A 25,277-nucleotide genomic window follows, 5' to 3' on the forward strand; every position below is an offset into this window, starting at 1 on the left:
ACAACTCTTTCGAGCTTTTTAAGTGAAAGTTTCTATAAATAAATGGGGGTATATTTACTCAAAATGTGACACAAAAGCAGATGGATGTTATTACGGATTACTTCACATGTTGTTCAAGTCAAATACAGTTTGTATGAGCTAGCTGGATCAACTGGTAGTATTACTGCTCCCAAGATGTTGCTGCTGCAAACACAGACGTAGTGCTAGCGTCGCTGCTAACAGTTGATAGATAGCCTTGCTAATATGGAGTGTGTTTCCCTTAGCTTGTTTGTATTGTGTTGTTTGACGTTGTGTTTTCTTACATAATTCAATTGACCAGGCTTTCCTGTCGGCAATCTGTCACAAGAAAGAATATGAAAACAAAAGGGCCAGAATGAAAATCTGCGTTCGATGTTTAGCGATGTTAAATTGACCATTTGCTCAGTTTTCACTCAGCATTGTCTATTTGTTTTAAATGAGGAGACTTGCCAAATAGTGTACTAAATCTATCATTGACTGTCAGCCACAGGCCATAAACTTTGAGTCAAATAACTAATAGTTTTTATTCATGTTTCATGGTGGTGATCAAAAGCCTCACTCTTGTTTCTTTGGGCAGATACACTCTCAGCATGGAGGCAGAGACATAGCGTTGTCAAGAGGAGAGGATTTTAACAGCTCACAAATGTCCTTGCAAAAGAACTTTATGTCTTTATCCTAGATCTTTTTAGCGGATATATTTTTGACCGCACTGGAGTTTTGCATATCAAGAGTCAAACATCCAGTGTGAAAGGAGTAGCTAGCTTTGTTTAGCTATTTAGCCTTGACTGTTTTGGTTTTATGGATTACAACAGGCTGTGTGCCACCCTGATGTGAAAGGAGGCTTTTGTTTTCTTGCACATTTGCCAAAAGAGTTTTATAAAGCAGAACTTATTTTGTTGTTTCTCTGCTCCCTCTTGGGCCAGAAAGTGATGCATGCAACTTGCTGGCAACCGCTGAGGGAAACTGTGAGCTATACATACCAATTTTTGAGGTTTATGGCTGTTTAACCACAAGCTAATGGGAAAATTATAGGCTTCTCAGCAGCTATCAGTGTTGCCCATTTATCAGTCTTTATTCAAATGCCCCCTCTAGTTTCATGCTAGCACAAGGACAGATAACATAAAATATTCAGCCGCTTTTATTAGCGCAGGAGATGAATTCAGCCAGTCACAACTGAGCTGTTTCTTCTGCTCACTTGAAGCTCTTGAGTTGTTATTGGAACCTGCAGTCTATGAAATGTGCCTTTAGCCTTCACGCTGACTTATACTGCTAAGTGCTTTGGGTTTTAATGCTATGACTGTTGTTGCCTGTGGTGGCCTGCCTCCAACAGACAGATATCATCTTCAGAAAAAACATAATTCCTCCAAATGTACCTTTTACGACATCTCCAGACATTTGCCTGTAATTTCATTATAATTACAATCATTATAATCTAACAAAGTTGTTGTAACACATCTGAGGAATGTCAGTGCACTACAGCAAAAACTACAACGAAACGTCTGTCATAGAGAAAACAATTCTGGTACACAACAATCCCTGATGGCGTCCTCTTCGGAGTGTAGTATATTAAACTGAATGAATGACCTTTCCAACTGGCTCCGTTTTTTGGGGGTTTTTTTCAGTCTGGAGGTTTGGAAAACACAGCGGTATCTAGGCATTCAGAAGATGTACTCACATTACTTCTTTTGTTAATGCCTTCCTATAAACTCCTTCTCCTCAGGTTTGTTTTTAACAACACTCGCAGCCTCTTTGTGTGTACTGTAGTTTCGTCTAGCGCTGTAATCCCTGATGTGTTGCAAACTGTCCTCTGTTTGTCTTGACAGCCAGTGCGGGCTCCCAGAAATAGAGCACATTTCAACTGGCTGGAATTTTTATTTCTACATGACATAATTCAAAACCCCAGAATACACATCCGGACAAAGACCTTGGGAACCGCAGTGCACCTTTCCTCACTTGTTTGTATTACATTTTAAAACCTGTGACACTACGGAGAGTGGAGGGCTGATCTTGTCTTTGTCTAATAGATTTTCTTCATCAATCCGTTGAAGTGATTCATTTTACGGACTGAACTCCTAATAAGACGAGGTCTTCTGCCGACAATTTGTTGCTGTGGGTACAGTTAAGGTTAAGGTCAGGGGAAGACTGTTGTGTCCAGGGCTGTTTTTCTGTCTGTTACCTTGAATAAGCAAAAACAATGACACAGATTTTCCCCAAACTTGGTGAAAGGGTGTAACAAATCCAACACAAACTTGCCACTGTTTCCTCGCTGGAGTTTTTCCGCAGAATAATTTGTCTTTTTGCTCTTCTGGAATGTGACTCTGCGATGATTCTCCTCCTGAAACAGGGAGAGGAAGCTGCTGCTGCTGTAGTTGTTTACTCCTGTTTATGTACATTTGAAGCATCTTTTAGGCAAAAAATGAAGTATATTTTTATAATGCTTTAACCTTTAATCTGAAGTAGATTCATCTCGATAAAGACTTAAGTATGCGGAGCTAATATTAAGGCATTTACAGCAAGTGATGAACCATGCTGCTGGTCAGTGGTGAGGCATGCTAAGTTAGCTGTTCTTGATCACATCTCTGACAATATAGCATGTCCCTGCTAGCTTGATGAGTGAGGCATCCTAGCTGGGGTCAGCACTGCCGTCGACAACCACCCTCTTTACCAGATCACCCCAAAGTCTTCCACCAGTTCATATCAGCCCCTGCGGAGGTTAAACGGGAGATGTACCTGGATTTGGAGACTGCTAGCATTAGCTTGCCTCACCACTGGCAAGCTGCCAGTGTCTTGCTTTGATTATGGGGATCAATCACAGAATGTTTCTTTTCATTGCATTATCAAATAAACTGCAGCTCTGGCGTGGAGAGTTTTAACTCGAAAACAATCTTGAAAGAGATGAGATAAAAGAGATAAAAAAAAAAACAGTTTCTGAGTCAGGCACAGCCCTCAGAAGCCGTTGCATTTTTGGGACCGCTTGTTCAGCATCGTGAAAAATCACAATTTTTTACATTAGGTTGGCATTTGCATGACTTTTTTCAGGTTTAAGTACACATAAATCCAATTTCCTGTCCACCTGGAGTTGTACTGTAGGCACAACCAAATATACAATGATGCAAATGGTTGAAGGAGAGCAGCAACAAACTCTTTCTTTGGTTTGTCACTGTTGATGAATGTTAATAATTAGATTTAAAGTATTTTAGTACATAATGGGTCGGCTCTTCAGTGAATGCTCCTCAACAGTTCACTGACCCCATGCTGACATCTTCAGATGTCTCAAGCGCACACAACTGCCCAGCAGCTGCCTCACTCAAGCATTAGAATGCAGATCAAGCTATTGAGGTCAAACAGAAGAGGAAATACATTCTTTCACTTCAGCGCTGAAACAATCCTTTAAATTCAGTTTTTCCACTTCTCTGTTCCCTCACAGGACAAATATTTGTTCATATGCGCCAGTAGCAGTAAACAGAGCCAAGAACTCCGAGAGGTGCTGTGCACAGACATCAATTAAAAACCAAGTCGCTCTTTAAGCATTTCATTAAAGACTGAGCGGAGAGCCCCAGGAACACAACCTGTATGTCTGCAGAATATATGGAAAGATGAACAGTAGAGTTGTCTGGAATGTCTGTGTGAGATTTTTGGATTCATTATGAGCAGCCATACTGGACAAACTGTAGGAAGTGAGAGCTGGAGAGCAGGCCAGACGAGACACTGGAGCTTGGAAAGCGATTTACACAGAGATGTTGACAAGTAAAATTATGATTTCACAGATGTTTTTGTGCAAACATACTGAATTGGGGTTTTGCTTTGTCGCAGGTTATTGCAGACAGTTGACTGAAACTCTCATTGACTAAAAATCCTGAATGTTTAAACGGAGGTCAACATTCAGTCTGGCTTTAAATGGCAAACATTCAACAGTGGTGCAAGCAGAGTGTAAAAGATGAGGAAGAGGAAAAGTTGATCACAGCAGCCATTAAAAACAAGTTGAGGGAGGTCACAAGGCCAATATTGATGAGGAGAAGTAGTAGTAGTAGTAGTAGTAGTAGTAGTAGTAGTAGATGTAGGAGTCCTGTATTCACTGATATTTACCTCCGTCTCCTTTCCTCTTTACATTTGCTTCACTTGCTTTTACCACCAAAATCTTCCTCCAGTTCACCCCCAAATCCCAGAGGACATTTGTACCAAATTTGAAGGTGTGTGTTCCTGAGATATTATGTTAATGCGACGTGTCCTTTGTCCACCAAAAACACTCGTCAGGGTGTGTGAGAAACGTGTTGTCTGTTCAAACAGCGAGCACAGGGGACGGAACAGCGACCCCTGGTGCCATGTTTGTGTGTTTCCAACACCGCGGCATATCTCATCATGAGGAGTTCCTCGTTATATATTGACATAATTTTCCAGTGCTAATAAATCTTACGGCTCTTAGATGCTTTTTGTCAAGCATCAATATAACATAGGTTGTTTTCTAGCATCTGGTGTTTTTTTGTTTTTTTTTTGGGGGGGGGGGGGGCACCCACTCTGACCAATACAGCCAAAGGAGAGCTTCCTGCAGCATCATTACTTGATTAGGAGTAATAAAGTTTGCAATAAACTCATCTCAACTCAACTCCTGGCACAACTGATTTACATTTCCAGGTTTCATGGTAACATCCTGAGCGTTTGATTTGCCTCGAGTGATACAAGACCGAGAAAAGAAGCAAATCGTCACGATCGACACGGCATAAATCTAAGAATGTTTGATATTTTTGATTGGGAAAAAGACGACAGTTATATTTATCCATATGATTGAGTTATTAAGCGATTAGTGTTTGTTTTAGGTCCCAGTTAACCGCACAGGCTGCACAGATAATTCAGGTTGTGTGCTCTCCTCATCCATAAACATCTTCTTGAGTGGAATGCAGACGTGTTATTGTGTTTATCACTGGCAGAAATGCTGGACAAATAAGCATCTACTGAGCAGACTGCATGTTGTCTCATCGTTCTGTGTGTGTGTGTGTGTGTGTGTGTGTGTGTGTGTGTGTGTGTGTGTGTGTGCGTGCGTGCGTGCGTGCGTGTGTGTGTGTTCGTTCACCGTTAGTTTTGTTTTAATCCTGTTAGAGAGACATTACGGTGAAGAAGGGCCCCTGCGTGAAGGTGTCTTCCTCAATATTACACACTTCTTCACTCACTGGTGACAGTGTGAACTGGTGTGTTTCATCCTCACAGGAAGGACCAACATTATAATGTAATTCGAGAGCTTGTGGTTCACTTGGGGTAACCGAGGTCAGACAGATTCATGTCTAGATTTCAGATCATTGTGTGTGTGTGTGTGTGTGGGGGGGGGGGTAGTAAGATGATATGCGTGACTTGCAACGTGAAATAACTCCTAATGGCCCAACAACCGCATTGACATTGTGATTATTCTGTCAGGGATGTTGTGTGAGCATGTGACTGTGTTTTTGAGAGAAGTGTAAAGAATGAATCTGGAATATCTCCTCTCATGCATATGAATGAAATCCACATGTGTTTTGAATTTAGTGGGGATTTGCATGAGCACCTAACAAGCCCACACAGCACTCTGTTGTTTGCTGTTGTTCTAAGAGGTTGTAAGGTCCTGTATGATTACTTAGCTTGGTGTACTGAATATTTGAAAGAGTTTCATGCCTAATTACTCAAGTCCATTAAAAAGAAGTCATTGTTATTAAAACATCAAAGAAGGATGAATGCTATTGTTTTTGATTGTCCTCTGGTGAGGGGCAGCACGGTGGAGCAGTGGTCAGCACTGCTCCTTCACAGCAAGAAGGATCTGGGTTCAAGTCCCAGCTCCGGGACAGAGTCTTTCTGTGTGGAGTCTCCATGTTCTCCCTGTTCCTGTGTGGGTTCTCTCTGGTACTCCAGCTTCCTCCCACAGTTCAAAGACATCAAGAGGGGACGAGGCTGATTGATACTCTAAATTGACCGTAGGTGTGACTGTGAGTGTGAATGGTTGTCTGTCTCTATGTGTTGGCCCTGTGATGGACTGGCGACCCGTCCAGGGTGAACCCTGCCTCTCGCCTGAAAGCGGCCGGGATAGACTCCAGCCCCCCGTGACCCTTAACAGGATAAGCGGAAGAAAATGGATGGTGGATGGATGGATGTCCTCTAGTGCTTCCCAGAGGAGTTCAACTTCTCCCTGAGCTTGTTCAAATAATATGGGAAGAGCTGAGGACACTTCAAGTGATATTTCACCCAAAAATTCTATGAAGTATAAGTACACACAACTAGGTGTGACAAAGACTTTTTTTATTTTTACCACTGCATCACTTCTTTGTGATACAAATAAAGGTTATATAGGTGATACATGTGTATTGCTCGGTTTCTGAAAAATGCAAATTAATATTACATGAAATTAATTCTTGTTATGGGCGGCATGGCTCAGGGGTAGAGTGGCCGTCTAGCAACCAAAGGGTCGCTGGTTCGATCCTCGACCCCGGTGACCATGTCGAAGTGTCCTTGAGCAAAATACTGAACCCATAATTGCTCCTGATGAGTAGGTTGGCGCCTTGCATGGTAGCCTCCACCATCAGTGTGTGAGTGTGTGTGTGAATGAGATGACACTGTAAAGCGCTTTGAGTGCCGCTAAGGTAGAAAAGCGCTATATAAAATTGAGTCCATCCATTTACCATTATGATAGTTTATGAACATTTTAACATCCAAAAATTTGTCGTGTAAATGATTGCTACACCTATTTCTTGTATTGGGATACAAATACATACCATTATGTCTCCTCAACTAATACAAATGCTGAACTTTCTGCACATCCCTCGTAGGTACATGGTGGTTAATCTGGTCGTCATAAGAATGCGATAAATCCTCATTTTTTAATTTCAGAATTAAATCTCAGTTCATTTCAAAGGCCCGGCAGATTTTCTGTCCCAGCTGAAATCTCTTGTAGTTAGTTGACAGCTTCAGTGCATTGACCTACAGCTCAGTGCCCATCAGGCGCAGCCATGTTGTTTTAACCCTCAGACAGGTCATATCATTACCATCCCCACCCCACCCCCACCCACGCCGCCTGTTCTCATGTCAGCATGTGTCAACATGTTAACAGAGGACATCTTAAGAAACAAACCATTAAATTAAATCAACTGATGTAGATGGGAAATGGATGATAGTACTGCAACTTTGTTTTGAGAAGAGCTTAACTCCAAATACCACTTACAATTTAGTCTCATTTTCATGACATAATGAGAGAAAAGACAATAATGTATACTATTACAGTATTCAGAACAAATGAAAAATTCTTTTAATGGTAATTTAATTCAGTAAAAAAAAAAAAAGAAAAAAAGAACTCCAACACCGATAGCTCCAGTTTCCCTGAGATGTTGTTGACTCTTTCATGATCATCTGGAGACGGACATCCATGTTTATTTTAGCACCATCGTCCAACCAACTCTGCTTATTTTCCTAGGCTGATTGTTTGCTATAAGGGCCTTCTGTCCTCATTGGGATTTATTGTGACATGAAATATTGGGTCACACAGGAAATCGTCGTCAGATCAACTCTCTCAGGGTGTCCGAGTCGTAGCCTCCCCCAGCAAAGCACGCACAGGCCCAGTATAACGCCTATAATTCACTTATGTAGCAAATTAAAGGATTGCAATCATATTTTAACATGTTGCAGAAATGTACAGTTATCATGACCAGACCTTAAGTGAAAATATCACTCAATTACTGAGGCAGAACTCAAACTTATGAGCAAAAGTGGTCACACATTAAAAGGTCATCAGCCGAGATGAAGAAAAAAAAAAACACGCGAGGAACAAAGACTGAAAAAGGCAGAGATAAAAACCCTTGGAAGCAAAGGAGGAGAAAGCTGGAAATAAATAAAAAGAGTTCAGGTTCTCTAAAATGTTACTGTTGCGCCAGAGGCCAACATGGAGACGTGCATTCTCAGTCAAAAGGGATTAATTATCCGTAAGTGGAGTCAGATCTATTAACACAACACGACCTAATAATGCTGTAATTGCCTCAGCAAACAAGCAAGTAATTGAAGCCAGGATGTTTTCTCAAAATGGCCTCCAGATCAGCACCAGATATTATTACTAGACAGACTTGTGTTTATTTCATTCATTGTTTATATCACCATTCTATTAGAATTTATATTTCTTTTTAAGTTAACAGCAAAAGGCATCATATTTTTTTTTCAATAGCATCCATATCATGTGACCTTAGGACTGCAAATCAGTATCAGACATCAATGCTGGTGTTGAAATGGTTTTTTTTTTATTGCTTCTTATATTTTGTATTTAATTTATTTAATTTTAGTGCAACATTTTTTATAAACTTGTACATTACAAAATTCAGCATTTGCATCCCAGTAGAGGGCGCTCTTGAGTCCAGTCGTTCCGAGACACCAAACTAGATAAGACTGAGGAAAGCAAATTTCCAGAAGACATCAGGAAATAGAAAAAGTGTGTGAACAAATAGAACTGACAGGGTGATACAGAAAGACAAAAAAATGGAAATGCAACGTTTTTTGCAAAGCTTTTATGCAGATACGTAGTCACTTTACATTTTGATTGCTTAAACACTGTGTTAGAATCCCACAAATGCACACCTCAAACACACGTGATGGCACATACACACAGTTCACGTATGCACACACACACACACACACACACACATAAAGGCAGACTACATGGCCTGCTGTCACCTCCTCAACAACCTCCTGAGTGGTGAATTATTCATCTACATTCAACCACACGTGCAGAAGCTGCTGTGTTGAGTGTCATTAAAGAGACTGGCACAGTTTAATATTCTTCAGTGGGAGCCTCGAGTGTGCTGAGCGAGCTCCTCATCGCCCCACTCGTGTGAGTGAATAGTGCTTGTCCGCTCTGTATGTCCTGTACTCATCATCATGTGATGACTATGACTGAGAAGCAGTCAAGTGTAGAGGGTGGAGCCAGTGGTGCGGGGTGATTTTCGATGAGGATTGTGTTCCTGTTCCGACTATATTATGATTTTTCCTTCAGAGTTTGGTTCATAAATACATTTGGAACAAATTGAAAACTCTTACAACCCACATACACTCATACTTGATACACAAATGTCAAACTGAGCACCTCCATTTATTTAACATCTCTTAAGGGAGAGTGGGAGTAAACATGGACTGCTGGGAGACACTTGCAATCCTACAAGTCTACTTGGATTATGAGACTGCAGATGCAAAAACACTTTGTGACGCTCTTGGAATGTTATCAGGCCAGCAAATATTTCCTCTTTTTGTAGTGACAATTGCAAGGTGAACAGTGGAAATATTGTACATCTACCAGGGATGTGAGGAACCGTGTCGGAGATAAGAAAACACACAGGAGGTCACAGTGTGGTGAGCAGACTTCTACTTTGTTTGCCAGACAATCCAGCATCACTTTGCCAGACTTGTGTCTCAAAGTCCCTTCCTCTAGAAGCTGTTCCACCACTGTTGGAATTCTGTTGGCAACTCAGGAGTTTAGGCCTCCTGAGCACTAAACTGATCTGACTTGTGGTCTGTGTAGATTTTGGGATTAAAGATGAGTTTGGAAGCAAGTAAGGTCAGAAGAAACTACAAATACCAGAGCATCCTGCATTTGCACCCCTACTGTGGGCTGGTTGTAGCCAGAGATCTTAAAGTTGCAGTAACATCTATTATTGTCTTATCCTCTCAATTATTTCGCGCAGGCTTTGGGCTCAAGGAAAGGAATTCTGTTGCTGAGCTGGTCCTTGGGCGATGTTGCAACCAAACAGTTCATGGATTTGAGTGATAAATCTTGACAAAACTGCCATGAAAAATTGCCTCATAACTCACAGTTCCCCTCACCAAGTTGAATTAATTGCCTGGTGAACTGCCAAAATCTGAATTAGGTCTTGTTTTGCTACAGATAACCTTGCTGTGCACAGATGAGCTCAACAAGTGAGTGTCTGTCCACTGATTTGATGCTGATAAGATGCCCCCAAAATTTGATTTATTGAGAGCAGATATGACATTTTGACAGTGTTTGTTCATGTGATGTGACTCTGAAGTTCACAGGCTGTTGGGAGCATTCTTTTCCTCCAGCATTCACACCTGATGTCATGTTGGTACACACATCTAGAGAACGAAATACACACACAGATAAATCACATCAGTGCTGCTTTAAGAAGAAGTGAAGAAGAGAACTTCCCTTCACGCGGTGGAACGCTGAAATCTGCCTTAATAAAAGCTGCAAAACATTACAGGGTAATTTTTGTAAGTGAGTGTGACTGTACATTATTGCCATGACTTCATGGTGTAATTGGATTTTTATATCACGCCTTGTTTGAAAGCAACACCTGGTAGCACTTTCCTGAGTGTGAACAAGGGATGAAAAATCATTGTAAATGTATAGATCAGAATAGAAGCATAGTCAGCCTGCAATGAAAACACGTCCAACATAATGCAAATTATATGGTAATATTGCACGTATTGCAGTAATAAGCATTAAACGTTTCCTCAAACTGTAAATGTCCGTCCGATTTTTTTGTTCTTTTTTTTTTTTTTTAAATTCAGAAAGAAGTGCTGCAAGGGCTTCAAGTTTGTGTTGGGCCAGTGCATTCCTGAAGGTACGGAAATCTTTCCAGACTGTTCGGAAGTCTGTTTTGTGTATTTGTCATATTCTGCAATCTTTAACATATTTTCTCTTTAAATCTCACTGAATGTTTAATAACATGTGACAGGCACACTGCCTAATGTTGTGAATAATCTTATATAATATGAGCAGTACTGATGACCTGAGATTCTCTATGTGCCTTATTTCTCTCTAAGACTATGACGTGTGTGCCGATGCCCCATGTGAGCAACAGTGCACCGATCATTTCGGTCGAGTGGTGTGCACGTGTTACCCTGGCTATCGCTACAACCGGGAGCGGCACAGGAACCGTGAGAAGCCCTACTGTCTAGGTGAGTCAGAAACAGGTCAAAGGGTCAGAGGGTTTATTTTCAAGAAGTATTTATTGGATACAACATTTCATCTGTTCTGGAAAGTAAAAATCAAATCACTCAATCTCTTGGCTAAAGCAGAACATGTTGGGAGCGTTTTTCTTTCCAAATCAAAATGTGTGTGGAATGAGTAGACGCCCGAATAAAGAAGGCCTGGATTACAACGGATGATGCATTTGACACTTTGTAAATAGACAACATTCGTTGGTTTCCATGAGCTTCAAGCTAAACATATGATTGAAAGGTTAATTACACATGTTGAGATGAAGTTACCCTCTTAATTAGTTCTAAAGACAAAAGAGGGTCTTAATACAGTGGCAACACACCCCCAGACTTGGTTTAATCTGACTTTTATTATTAGTAGATTCATGCCGTGCAGTTATGCACAGTCATCTTTTTAGTGCCCTGTCTCTCACCTCATCTTTCTACGTTTTTCTTTTATCTATATGTAAATCTTAGATATTTTATGTTAATTCTGTAAATGTAAAAGTGAAATGAACACACTCAGCATTATTGATAAATGAATGACTTTCTCTGCATTTGCATCAGTTCATTGTATGCCTGCATGTCGAAGGGTTCCCTCTAACTGACATCCTGTCTTCCTGTAATTTCTGTCCCCGCTACATGTAGACGTCGACGAATGTGAAGACAGGAACTTTACTGCGTGCTCTCAAATCTGCATCAACTCTGTGGGGAGCTACAGGTGTGAGTGTGAGACGGGCTATTTCCTGGAAGAAGATGGGAAAACATGCACCAAGGGGGAGAGAGGTGAGAATGGTGTTTTATTTTTACTCTTGACATTCTCTCTTTATTCAAGGGCACATGTGAGTGTGATGCCGAGGTGCTGCAAACATAGACACCTGGTAGTCATTACACATCCCGGTTCCTTGTGCTTGTCAGAAGAGTTTCGTCTCCTAAACATGCTGTTGCCCCCTTTGACTCCTGGTCTGCTCTGATTTGCTGAATGCGTTTGAGGAAAACATCACAAATGATCCAGGCCATAAAAAAGATTCAGTTGCCAGTGAAGCAGTCAGCAGCTGCAGATTTGCTACTTCCTCCCATGAGTTTAGCTTCCATTTACTTTAACATTTCAGCAAAAGCTAGAGAGAGAAGAAACTATGGCACATGTACAGTCATGCTCCTGCTTTACGTCCTGCTGATTTGTAATACAGAGCAGAAGAATGGTGTCCAGACACTGTCACCCGCCCATTAAACACAAGCATTTATAGTGAGGTTAGAAACAAAACCAGCTCTGTGCTTTTCTGTTTTTTTTTCAATAGCATTACTTCAACTTTACAAGAACAGATCAACGTAAAAACGTTCGCGGTGCTGAGAGTAGATCCCCTATGAGAAGTTTTTCACATAAGAAACTGTACCGCTACTGCTCATGTGTCAATATTTCAGTCTTTACAAGCAAAAATGGTGGAGATAGACTATCAGGAAAGCAAGGACATGAATTTAGACAAAACTACCCTCTGCACGTTAAAGACACCACAAATGAAGGAGAGGAAACTCTTGTTTTTTTCCAAATGAGAGGAGTGAAGTTGCTGCTAGTCAGCCTTTGTTTCGGTGAAAGATTAGCTCACTCAGCTCGCAACACCCTGTGAAATGATGATCGTTTTATATACATGACGAGTTAATAATTTGTATGACAGTTTTAAGTAGTCCGGTCTGTATTAAATCAGTTCATATCGGGCTTGTCAATCACACGTTTCATCACAATACAGTATCGTATTGATTCTTCAACAGTGATGCCGTATATCATTAAGTCTTCCACCATATGAGTTGGTTCAATTTTGAGGCGTGTGATGGGTGTGAGGCGGTGCACCCCATTAACACGGTCACTTATATCAATTCTTGAATGTCAGTTCACATTTATTCCTGAGTTCTTGACAAACATGACAATGAAATCATGAATATGGCATGAAATGAGAAACTATCTTGTTTTTGCGAAGTATAAAATGAAGCTGACATCAGTGCTGCAGGAAAGGTCAAGTGGTCGCGCTCTGGGAATGTTGATATAAAGGTGGAGTAAAGATGGCTGCCCATAGTTTCTATCCATATTCTGACCTTGCATAAATTATGTTTTATTATTGGTCATTGAAGCAATATATCGAAACAGATTGATGTGTCTTTACACCTTTAATAATCATGTCATTATGACAGTTTGCAACTATAAACTCAACATTAAATCATATTTTTAATTAATTTATTATATAATATTGCCAAAGTCCATTCGATCTGTCAATTTATTTACTGCATATTGATACTTTTGGTTCTCTCTGCTTGTCTTGTCAAAGAAACACTGTTCGTTAACTTCTGTGACAGCAACCTTTCTCCCAACTCCCAGCGTTGCATCTCTTTGAGAGCTCTGGCAACGTGATGAACGCCCGAAGTTGCTCAGCCACCTGCGATGATTTCCACCAGATCAAGATGTCCGTCCTGCAGCTTAAACAGAAGGTAAACGTCCCTCTCGGTATTATAACTGTTATTAGAACCGTTATTCAACTAAACTGAAACTACTTGCACTATTTTAATCATAATTTTGCTGCAGGTTAAAGCCCCAGTGTGCATTCATGACACCCTCTATTTTTTTTTCCAGCTAAATCTGCAGAAAGGTTTTGTTCCTTTATTACCACCAATAGATCTCAGTTTATCTCCGAAGAGTCCAACCTTGACAGTGTATCAGAAACAACAGGGGTCAGATTTAACACCTATCCTGAGACACATTATAGTATTTTATTATAATTTAAAACCAGCCTGTAGAAATGTATTTTACCGGAGCTGATTTCTCTACAAGTGTGAATTGGACAGCAATTTGTGTGAGACTCAACAGTGTGGTTGAATTTCCCCCTGTGTAATCACGGGTGTGTGGACCTATCTAACCAGCGGTCTGTCAGCAGTGGCACTCAACACCCTCGACTGTAACACATGATATATTGCTTCCAGCTGTGTGGTCTGTGAGCTCCCGCTGCTAAACTGTACCTTTTTTTTTTTTTTTTTTTTTTAATGAAATGAAATGAAATACCAGATGAAATGACTGAATATACTTCTCACCTTCTTTTATGACAGTACTAGAGAAACTGTATTGTAATTTATTCACATCACGGTAAGGTTAGACTTTAAGAACACGCTAGGGTTCAAGCACCTGCAGCCAAGGTCATAAACCATCGTGCATAATGCTAACTGATAAGCAGGTGAACCACAACCTCGCTGTGAATTCTGATTCCTTGGCCCCTGCAGCGCAAGCAGGGTCTTTCACGTGTTGCCCTGTGGGTTCGCCACTTCCGCATGATGTTCTACAGAGATCAAAGTTTTTTTGTTTTTTTTTTGCCAAGGATGCCTCTTAGCATACAGAGCAGGACCTCTCCTGGCCGTGCTGAATAATGCAGAGGGGTTGCCTGGCCCTCCTTCTGGTTGGGTCACAGCTTGTAACGTGGTGCAGATGGAAGATCAGCTTTCATCTTTGGCAGAGCATGTAATTTCTACATAATTTTAGTTGAGTTTGGCTCTTTGGTGTCTAATTTTCCTGTCTGCTTCTACTTTCTTTGAAAGAAAAAATCAGCATAAAACCACTTAAAGAATGACGGCCAAATTTAGAATTAGTGAAGTAAGGCTTTGTTTTGACGTTCATCCCATGAGAGAATTTTTGTTTCTGTAGGAAATGTTCATTAATTTAGTTATTTGTAGTTTCCTCTTTTTTTCCATCCTTAAGATGGCCATGCTGTCAAGTGATGTTCCCGAGCAGATGACAAGCGAGAAAATCCTGACGTCACCTACATTTCTAACAGGGCCCCCGGGTCTCCCGGGGCCTCCAGGTAACATATATAAAGCTTTGAATAATTAAACTGTCAATTCAGACTGAGGATGGTTTGAAAAAACATTTAATATTTTCTGCAAAACCCATCAAAACTGTATATAGTTGTCATAAGTCCAATAATATCATTCTGAATTGCTTTAGGAGATCTGGGACCAGTAGGCCCTCCAGGACTTTCAGGACTGTTGGGGCCCCCTGGTCTACCTGGACCAAGGGGCTTGATGGGACCCATTGGCCCAACACCAGACATGTCTCACATTAAACGAGGCCCACGTGGACCTGTGGTAAGAGATAGCTGTGTGTAAGTTGATAAATATCCACGGAGGAGGTTGTATGATCGGTGAAGTTTGTCTTTTTGCAGGATCCCACTAAAACTATGCATCTGACCTCACCAGACTTAGTGGAGAGGAGCAGAATGGGCCAGGGAAGACGCCGTAACAGCATAGCTTTGGCTGAGGTCTTTCAGTCTTAATGCATCATATTCCGCATCCAGGTTTGCGCTCTCTGACTGCTTTCTAGTTTCCTGCCCATTCCTACGATATACGGCTCCAGTTTCTTCCAACTTCTTACTGGTTCACTTCCAGACTTCTGCTTTATGTTACAAGGCACAAACCTGGACAGCGGCATTGAATAAAATAAAACCTTGACTCTTGAGTATTTCAGTCTACGTTCAGGATTTTATGAGATTCCAGGGGTTTACTCACAAAAATGATCAGATAATGTAGTAATCCTGCATGTTTCGTCAGACCCCCCAGGACACCACACCAAAATGCTTCCAGAGCGACACCTTTGCCACGTGAAAATAGATGTCAAATGCAATGGCAATAAACAAAAACCATTTATAGCTTCAGTTGTTGTCTTTGGCTCGCTGGGTTTTGTGCACTGCCTTGTCTGATTTGTGGGACCTGGATCGAGAATGTGTAGGATGTGGCTATAGAAACATATTTCTGCATTCTAAGGCTTTTGTATTTGCACAGTCTTGATATTGCTAAATAAAACTTTCAACACCTGCACTATCTGGAACGTGGTGGTGCCAAAGTGAGATGCTGTTTTTGCGGTACAACGTGATCCATGGCTTTGTGAGTCACAGTTTGTTTTAGTTCACAGCCCCCGTTTGTTCATGTAGTTTATCAGTTAACATGCTGGTGACTTGAGAGGGAGTTATTCATCTCTCCACACACGAGCCTGATTAGACTCCGAGCAGTTCTTAGGTTTGGCGGGTGTTTGACAGCATGTCAGAATCTTCTCAGCGGCGATGAATGTGGGATTGTGTGCAAATCAGAGACTGTTCCGATCCTGATATTGACCCCAAACTCCACGTATAATGTCTCTGCACTGATTTATGATGATTGTTTTAGGAAAAAGAACAAAGCACTCTCCACCATCAGGCTTAGAGGCAGGCACCAAGTTAATCTCTGGCGGTGGAGCGTGACGAAGATGTTAGGCTTTTGTATCTTAAAGGAATTGAAAGTTGGGACTGCAATGTAAAACAACACCAACAAGTCGTCAGCGTGTCACGCGAGGACTGGAGAGGCAGTCACGTGCTTCTTCGCACCTACTGACTTTTGATTTACACAAAATAAACAAAATTTTAAATGTTTTTCTTCGCTTTACAGGGGCCTCATGGAGCGCCAGGAAAAGATGGCCCCAAGGTGAGATCAGATGTAATTTTGTCTCCTAATCTAGACAAGAGGCTCATCTTAATTTCCTAGAATAGCAGTCCAGCATCAGGAAGTGACCCTCAAGCATCAGAGTTTGACTGACGGTTCACTGAAAGAACAGAAGAAGGAAAGTGAGGACAAGAGGTTTAACACTACATATACAGTATGTGTGTGTGTGTGTGTGTGTGTGTGTGTGTGTGTGTGTGTATGTATGTGTGTGTATATACATATGTGTGTGTATATATATATGTATATGTGTATGTATACACATATATACACACAAATGAGTTTAAAAAAATAAAATGGGTTGTACAGAGTAAAGCTACTGTGCCCTATTTGAATGTTCTTGTTGGAAATATTTATTCAGTTTGATGCAGAAAAAAACCTCTTGTCATTTTGTTTCTGTGTTGCCTTCAAAATCCTAAATAAGATTTTTGAGGTGACATCATTCATCAGTTGGATTACAAAAAATATTATGAGGCTAAAGAGAAAAGCAGTCAAAATTGAGTTGAGTCCAGGCCAACAACAAATCAGAGGACCGGCCCTCCAAACCCGAGTATCCCTGAGTGATCAGCGTTGATAGATGGGACCCCAGGAGTGCGATGATCTACGCTCAAGTCGTAGAGTTTCTCAATTGACCATTGCTAATTCAAAAAGAATCGAGGTCAGGTGACGTACAGCGTTTACGCCACGTCGCAGATCCAAGATGGCGGCTGCAACGGAGGATCTAAGTTACACCTAAACAACACTGAAGTAGTTTTCTAAAGACATTTAAGTTGAGCAACAAACAAAGCAGTAAGAGAATCTTGACTAATGTTTCATCAACACTGCTCAGCTACATCAAGTTTTGAGCAGACTTTCACTGACTCATAAGGCACCCTGCGCACTCAGCATGGAGAATGAATGGAACAACAACCATGGTTTTAAAAAGAGGAAGAGTTTCTCTGGTGTTTTGCCTTCTTTAAAACTGAAAATGTTCATGGAAACAGGCCTTTTTTTTTTACCTGCCATGAGCTAAACCCCCCCCCCCCCCTTTTTTTAACAGAACAGTTTTTTTTTAAACATGGACGGGTTTTTTTTAAACATGGACGGTATTCAAACACACTGCATTCACTCAAACATGAGAATACTGAAGTGAATGGAGTGCTCTTATTTGTGAAGGGGTTCAACTGTGTATCACTCCGACTGGAGTAATGATTCAAGTGACACAACAGCGTCTCTATGAATGGGACCCCTTGAAAACTCCAGGTGAGCATTTACTATACAGGGATGGACACATGTTAGTATTATTAGTATTACACTGTTACTGCCAGTATCCAGTCCAACATTAAACCACTCAGGCCGACCCAGTCTTGTTCCCTGATCACCAGTCTGAGGTATTGCAGTTGTCTGGAACATCACCAACGGCTCCTTCAGGACTGTCTGATGGGAGGTAGTAACCATATTTCAAACAGCTAACTGGAATGTTTTGCTTTGCTCTCCCTCCCAGAAAGCTCAAGATAAAATGTTAAAAAGAAGAAGCTCCAGCAGATGTTAAAGCTTCAAATCAAGGAGGCATAATGAAGATTTTATACTTACGACAGTGAGATTTGTGATGGCATTTTTGTTTTTACAGTTTCTTGCTTTAAGGCCCTGTTTCTGCTTGTTGTGATGCTCTTAGCCATACAGTTAAAAAGCAGCTACAGGTGGACGGCTGATGCAATGGTGACAGGATACTTTTTGGCCTCTGAAGAAGCTTTTGAATTTGACTCTGATCCACATTAGCAGAGACTGAGAGCAGGTAGATAATCTGTATCAGACTTTGGCTGAAGCTATTGAAAGTGGCTACGATTACTCAGAAGTGTGACCTGTTTCAGGCTGACATGGACGTATAAAGGCTACTCTGAACTTGTCTTGGATCCCTTTATAACACAGTTTCCTTCGCAGTTGGATCGCGAATGGAAGAATTTAGGTACATCTGACCTGTTGACATCGTATCCTGGTATTCTTTCATGCTGCTGGGATGTTTGTATGGATAGATTGGAGGGTGATGCTAATCTGTCTCTGCTAGTCATAAATCCAAACCATCTGCCAAAACACTCACAGCCCCAGTGTGACCCTGAGCCTGGCTAACAACCACAGTAGTCAGGTCAGTGTGTGTGTGTGTGTGTGTGTGTGTGTGTGAGAGAGAGAGAGACAGAGAGAGAGAGAGGGCTACTGTTTATCGACCATGCTTCATGGTCAACATGTAGCCTTCAGGCAGAAGTACACCATTCATTTACTTCAGCAAAAGTAGACATACTCCGATAAAATACCACTCTTGTATAAAAAAAAAGTCTCATCTCAAGATTCCACTGAAGCAAAAGTACAGAAGGATTTATACATATTCTACATAATGTAATGGAGTAAAATGAACTATATTTTCTTTGAAATTTATTGGCGTAAAACTACAAAGTCAAGCAAAATACAGACACTTCAAGATTTTACACGAGGAAAACTACTGTGCACCTCTGCCTGCAGATCACATGGTTTCCAGTTTATAAACAGGGAAAGGCATCAATCAGATGATAATTTGCATTCAAGCATAATTCCTCTTCCTGAAAACAGCTATCAGGACATTTTATGTGGCTGTGTAACTATAAAATATATATAAATATAAAATTCCCAATTCCCAATTAACAGAATGTCAACTTTTACTGGTAGTCTTCACTACAATGTTGTGCATTACTTTTTAACCATCATTATAAGCTGTTTATCTTTCATAGTCACAAATAAGAATCATTAGCTACTTAAGTGATTCTGCAGTGGTACTATAAAGTGACACAACTGTTATGACACTTTCGCTTTTGACTCAGAACCAAACAAGTAGAACAGCGTCGCAACCGTCCCGCCTTGAAGTGTTGTTTAACAGGAACTATTATCTCATCGCCATGCTTAAACTACATAAGCTGCGTCTCATCATTCACTCGCAGTGTAATTATGAAATATGACTGTTATGCCCACCTTTACAATATGATAGTAGTGCGAATGAGAAATTCAGTCTTCATTCTGGTAAACACTACCGGTATTGGCCAGAGGGGCCGCCAGAGTCAACACAAACTGAAAGTTCAGAATAGCTGCTTTAAAAACAGTTGTTTTACCTTGTCAACGCTGATCTCAGGTTTATCTTTAATCTAAAAATGCTCCTTAACTTGAATATTTTGAATCCCCCACCACCACACACACACACACACATACACACACACACACACACACACACACAACTACATATTTAGCCAACAGAGAGAGGACATTTTTGGAAAGTGGTGGACATTTTAGCCGGTCCTCACTTCTTCAAAGGGCCGTTTGAAGGTCTAGACTTGGTTTTAGTGTCGAGGTTAGAATCAGGTTCAGGTTAGGTTTAGGGTCAAGGTCAGGGTCAGGCAGTCAGTTGAGATGGTTAGGTTTAGGGTGAGGGGCTAGGGAATGTATTGCGTCAATGAAAGTCCTCACAAAAATATAAGTACAAGGATGTGTGTCCTCCATAGGTAGCAAGTACAAGAACACACACACACGCACACACACACACACACACACACACTATGATTTCTCTGAAATAGATATTTGTTTTCTTTACCCAGGGGGATAGAGGAGCTCCTGGACCAGTCGGACCACCAGTAAGAACCTGGCTAGCTACATCAATGTCACACTACTGTAACCATTATCCTTTAGAGTGTATTTCAACTAAAATATGACTAGAAAACGGACCCATGTGGATTCTGGGCATTAAATGACACAGTTACACTCTGACAAACTCAAAGTAAATAGTGCAGAGTAGAAACACTTAACTGTTAGATAAACACTGATGCTGCTGACGTTAACAAATCATGAGATCAGTCGTCACCGGCCAGTGGTAGACTGCCCAGCACTGGCTCGACTTCTGTTATAACACCCTTATGAATTGGAGACAATGAATAATTAGCAAAATTAAAAAAAAAAAAAAACCTAGATAAATATCTATGTTGTATTTGACTCCAAGGGCCCGCCAGGCTCCTTTGATTTCCTGCTTCTGCTCATGGCCGACCTCCGTAATGACATCGCTGACCTGCAGAGCAAAGTGTACGGTCGACCAATGCTCTCTCCAGACGATGACTTTCCTGAGGTGCCTGGCAACTGGAAGGACAACCTGGACAGTCTGGATCTGGGCTCAGGTGAGGACTACAAGGAGCCTCCACCTCGAACAGGTGGAGGCACCAAAAGGAACAGGAAGAGGAAACCAGCACGAGAGAGAACAGACTTTGACTTGAACAATTGAGGAGAGTGGATTTAAATATGCGGAGTGTAAATATCAAAATGGTTATCTTCTTTATTTAACAGTTTTAAACAGAATGTACTATATGCCTTTTTTACCACAGATGTTTATTTTTATATGATATGCAAGATATACGTGTGACTGTTTGAGTGTGGAAATGCATGTTTTTAACTCTAGATTATCAGAATCAGCACAGGTCTCCCAATAAGGCAACTTTACCATGTTATTTTATGCCAGTATATCCTGTCTGACTCATTAGCCTGTTAGAAAGTGATAAATTACTAACATAACCAACTCAACAGAGGGATTAAAGCAGTGTAAATGTTGGTCTGGGCATTAGGAAATTATACGATTAATGCATCTCCATCTTTAAAGGAACCCACCATTTTGGAAAATAAACTTTTTAGCCTTCCCCCCAGAGCCCAACTACAAAGTAGGTACCCCTCTGTCTTGTGTTGATGCATTAGGGAGCTGTGGCCCACGGAGACTAGCTAACTGCCAGTTAGCTTAGCACAATGAATGGTCGTGAAAGTGCAGATTAGCATACTGTCATCAAACATCAAATACACTTTGCCAGCATTAATATACCATAGCTAAGGTTGTGCATATCATTCACTAAGAAATAATATTTGCGAATACTGGGTGCAGTACCTCACAAGCCTCATCCTAACCATCACAACAGCTGTTGACCGCTGAAAGAGCGGCCGCAGCTGATCATGGCTGACATCGTAAGAGAGGATGAGGATAATTACTCATTCACTTCCATTCATTGTGCTAAGCTAACTAGCAGTGAGTCTGGCTCCGTGGGTTTCGTCTCCCTGCGGCACGCACAGAGATGAAAAGGAGTTCCACCATGTTGTCTGACTCATGAGAGAACAGCAAATTTCGCAAAAAAGTTGGCACAATACTTTAAGATAGCACACTGATGTTCAGTTGCCATGGCAGCAGAGTAACAACAAGCAGACTAAGCTGCCCAAGTGGCTTGTGTAAATTGTTATTACTGATGGAACCCTACCCATCCGTAAGTTGTGACTTTGTTAACATACTTGGCTGCACTGTGTCATTTTGTTTTCTTTACTGGAACTGAAGTTGTTTCATGGTACTATAATACATTATATGGTTTAAATGTCAAATGGGAAACAAAGAACCTGACTAAAGTCTGTGCACACACAGGCCAGGTCTTTCATCCCCTTAATTAGCCTGATAATGATATTCATTATGAGGATAAGTGGAGGCTGCAGGGGATGTTCAGTTCAAATAGGACTGGCTCATTGTGCTTCCCTTTATTTGTGAAATCCAATTAATTTCTCAACCCATTTAGAATTGCATGGAACAAAAATCTGTGCATCTCCTTCGCTTGTCTGTTTGTAGTCATTCATCTGGGACGCTGTGTGGATTAGCTGACATGCTCTGAGTGTGACGTCCACCAGAGGGAGACTGTCTCATAACTAAAGTTCCTCTTTTTTTAGTAACATCACATTTTTAGGTTATTGGGAAAGCAGTACCTTAGAACACATCAGGTAATATGCAACGTTTCATCTTCTTTTCCCCAAAAAAATGGCAGTATCTTATATAATTGCAAAATACACCGACATATTTAAGGTTAAGAGAGAGAGATGCTTCTCAATTTGCAATTAATGTTGTTTTTGGCTAATTGGCTGGAAGTTTTTTTTAATCAGTACGCTGAAATAATAAAATTCACTGAGAATCTAATTGTAAAACACCCCAAGCATCTTCCTCCGTTAAAAAATGTATAATCGGCACGTATTGGACAGCGCATATGCCAATCCTGATATATCTATATGATAAACCAGTATTGGCAGATGTAATCGGCCTCAGTGATATCAATCAGACTCTAATAGCAATTAAACAAAAAAGGGTAAAGATACATATTCATACATGTGCTGGCATGGCTCAGAGGTAGAGTGGCCGCCTAGCAACCGAAGGGTCGCTGGTTCGATCCTCACTTCCCCCGGTGACCATGTTGAAGTGTCCTTGAGCAAGATGCTGAACCCATAACTGCTCCTGATGGCCCTGCAACTCACTAGCGACCCGTCCATGATGTTGAAATACCTGACTACTGCTCTCATTGCTACTTGGTACATATTACTTCAATACATGAATTAATACGGGAAGAAAATGTACATCCTTTATGTTTTTGGCCTCTCAAAATATCATAAAATTATGTTTAACTTTTAAAAAATAAACTGATCAGCATCTCTGTTTTTTTGTTTTTGTTTTTTTTTTTAATGCCATTAATCTGACAACACCCATATGATTATATAATGCACCATTATTACCCTGCTCCTTGCCAATATTTATGGTAACATAACTCTGGTCTCCCTTTCAGATAAAATACTGATTGAAGTCATATGTCATAGCTGGAAGAGGCAGCTGGGCCTCTGAAGGGAGAACTCAGATCTGGCGTTGGGTTTCCAGCTGCGTTTTTGGACCCGGTAGTCATTTCTGAAGTCATAAAGCGTGTTGTCTCACCTCTGTTTCTGTTGACCTTTGTTGCTCTCACTCATTACATACATTCATCTCAGCCTCTCTTTATTTGGGAGAAGAAAAGTTGCGGATACGATCTTGGGAGCGCGATGAAAACAAGGTGATGTCATGGGTATTTTCATGAATAACACGACCCCGCAATAAAATTGAAAGTGCCCCATTCGTCTCGTTCGTCAGCCCCTGTCCCATCGTGTTCTACTCGATTTCCAAATACTTTATCAACCACAGCAGAATAAAATGGTAAAACTCAGCTGTCAGGCGAGTATGAAAACATTTGTTGTCTGTTTTAATTTATTATCACTGTTGAACTTTATATTTATCTTGGTTTCTCATCACTGCAGCAGTGATTTTGAGTTTTGTTGTGTAAGAAATGGAATGCAAGTTAAGTTATAATATTAATATCATTAAAAATGATCCCAGCTTGTCCCAGCACGTCACCTCGTTTCACTGATACGAATTACAACCTTTTACTGTCATGTGCTTTATCATGTGATTGTTCTTGTACTTAATCATATTCATATGATTAGGTTTCATGCTTTGCTTTTACAGCACTGACGATTGAATCTACTGCAGGATTACTTTTTACAGATAAATTATACGATTGAATAAGAAATTAATAATAGGCCACAACATAAAAATATTCCATGTGAATGCAACTTAATAACAATATAATGATGAAATATATGACAAGGTAACGCTGCTGTTAAGTGGCCTGTATTTAACCACATTGAACACTCTTTCATCACCTTTACGTTTGAATGATAATTTCATTTAGCTGAAGTCACTGTCGTTTAGGTATTAAGGTCAACATGTCAGAGTTCTCAGGTTCACATGAAACTTTTAATCAAAGTAACTGTTTAACGAGCAGTTTTTGAAAAGTAATAAACTGGCTACTATTACTAGAATGATGTCATTCATATCATTCTAGAATTACTAGAATGATAAGAATGACTACTGTGTGATGACAGCAGCCCAGCAGTTCCCCCCTGTGACCACGAGGTGGCAGTCACTTCCTTGTCTTCCCCACGTGGCGACATGAACGCTGTTCGCTCACTCTCAGGCAAAGTAGGTTTAGGTTTCCACAGCACCAAGTCACGCAGGTGATTTCTTTATAGATTTTCCTGCAGTCCGTCCTGCTTCTCTTCACTCTTTTTTTTCAGCTTTTAGTAGCAGGATGTCTTTCTTGGGAGCAATAATAATCAATAACCACACATGATCAGTTGCCGACTAACTCCAGGAGCAACCACTGACTATAACGTGCTTGTCATACAAATATATATAAACAAGATTAAGTGAAACATTCCAGCTGGTATACAACTGTGAATATAGAAGTAGCATCCCTGACAAAACCAGTGCTGTAGAGGGTGTGAATCCTGCTGAATAATGAGCGGATGTCTGCACTGATGTCTTGATTTCTGATTCCCTTATTAACTGTCCAGCAAAAGTCATTGTAAGGGAAACCCATTATGATGATGATGCCCTTTTGAAATAAGTAAAATATGTCTCATGTGTTTAATCTGTTAAATGCTGGGAAAGTTGAGAGTCATTGAGGACAGAGTAGCAACTTTAAGTTACTGAAATAAACGCTGAGATCAACCGCAACAGTACGACAACGCACTCCACATCAATCATAAAAGCGTGCACGATGTTTCTGAGGCGTCAGAAGGATCTCAAGTGAAGCGCAACACATTCACCTTCATTGTGCTGATTGAACTCATTAAACCTTGCAGTGAGAATTCGCACAAACTCACATTAAGATGATCAAAACACCATCACGAGCCAAGCTTTGTGAGGAGGTTCCCTTGGAACGATTAACGTGTGAAAATTCTCTCTAGATTCGCTGAAATCACTCCCACTTTTGTTTGAAATTAAAGGAAAAAAATCCATCATTCATTCATTCATCATGTTGCCAGCAGCTATGGTGATAAAAGATATTAAAAAAAAAAGAAAAGGCAACATTGTTGAGTGGGCTGTGTGACACAGTTACCCTCATGCTCTTTATTGTACGGATGATAACTAACAATGCACTCATCATAATATTCTCATCATTATT

General features: G+C 40.7%; 1 protein-coding gene across 1 annotated transcript in view; it reads left to right on the forward strand.

Annotated features, from left to right (window-relative positions):
- ccbe1 (collagen and calcium binding EGF domains 1) overlaps window positions 1-23,449 on the forward strand; it is a 37,635-nt gene extending 14,186 nt beyond the window's left edge. Inside the window, exons 3-11 of the mRNA XM_086187023.1 lie at window positions 10,540-10,592; window positions 10,795-10,929; window positions 11,599-11,736; window positions 13,319-13,428; window positions 14,684-14,786; window positions 14,930-15,069; window positions 16,402-16,437; window positions 20,046-20,081; window positions 20,444-23,449. Of these exons, the coding sequence (XP_086043149.1) occupies window positions 10,540-10,592; window positions 10,795-10,929; window positions 11,599-11,736; window positions 13,319-13,428; window positions 14,684-14,786; window positions 14,930-15,069; window positions 16,402-16,437; window positions 20,046-20,081; window positions 20,444-20,719 (1,027 nt within the window). The 3' untranslated portion in view covers window positions 20,720-23,449. The remainder of the gene's footprint in view (window positions 1-10,539; window positions 10,593-10,794; window positions 10,930-11,598; window positions 11,737-13,318; window positions 13,429-14,683; window positions 14,787-14,929; window positions 15,070-16,401; window positions 16,438-20,045; window positions 20,082-20,443) is intronic.
- The last annotated feature ends 1,828 nt before the right edge of the window (window positions 23,450-25,277 follow it).

Source organism: Aulostomus chinensis, chromosome 19 (assembly GCF_037954235.1).
Source record: "Aulostomus chinensis isolate RoL2024-O1b breed Wild chromosome 19, RoL_Achi_v1.0, whole genome shotgun sequence".
NCBI classification, from domain to species: Eukaryota; Metazoa; Chordata; class Actinopteri; order Syngnathiformes; family Aulostomidae; genus Aulostomus; species Aulostomus chinensis.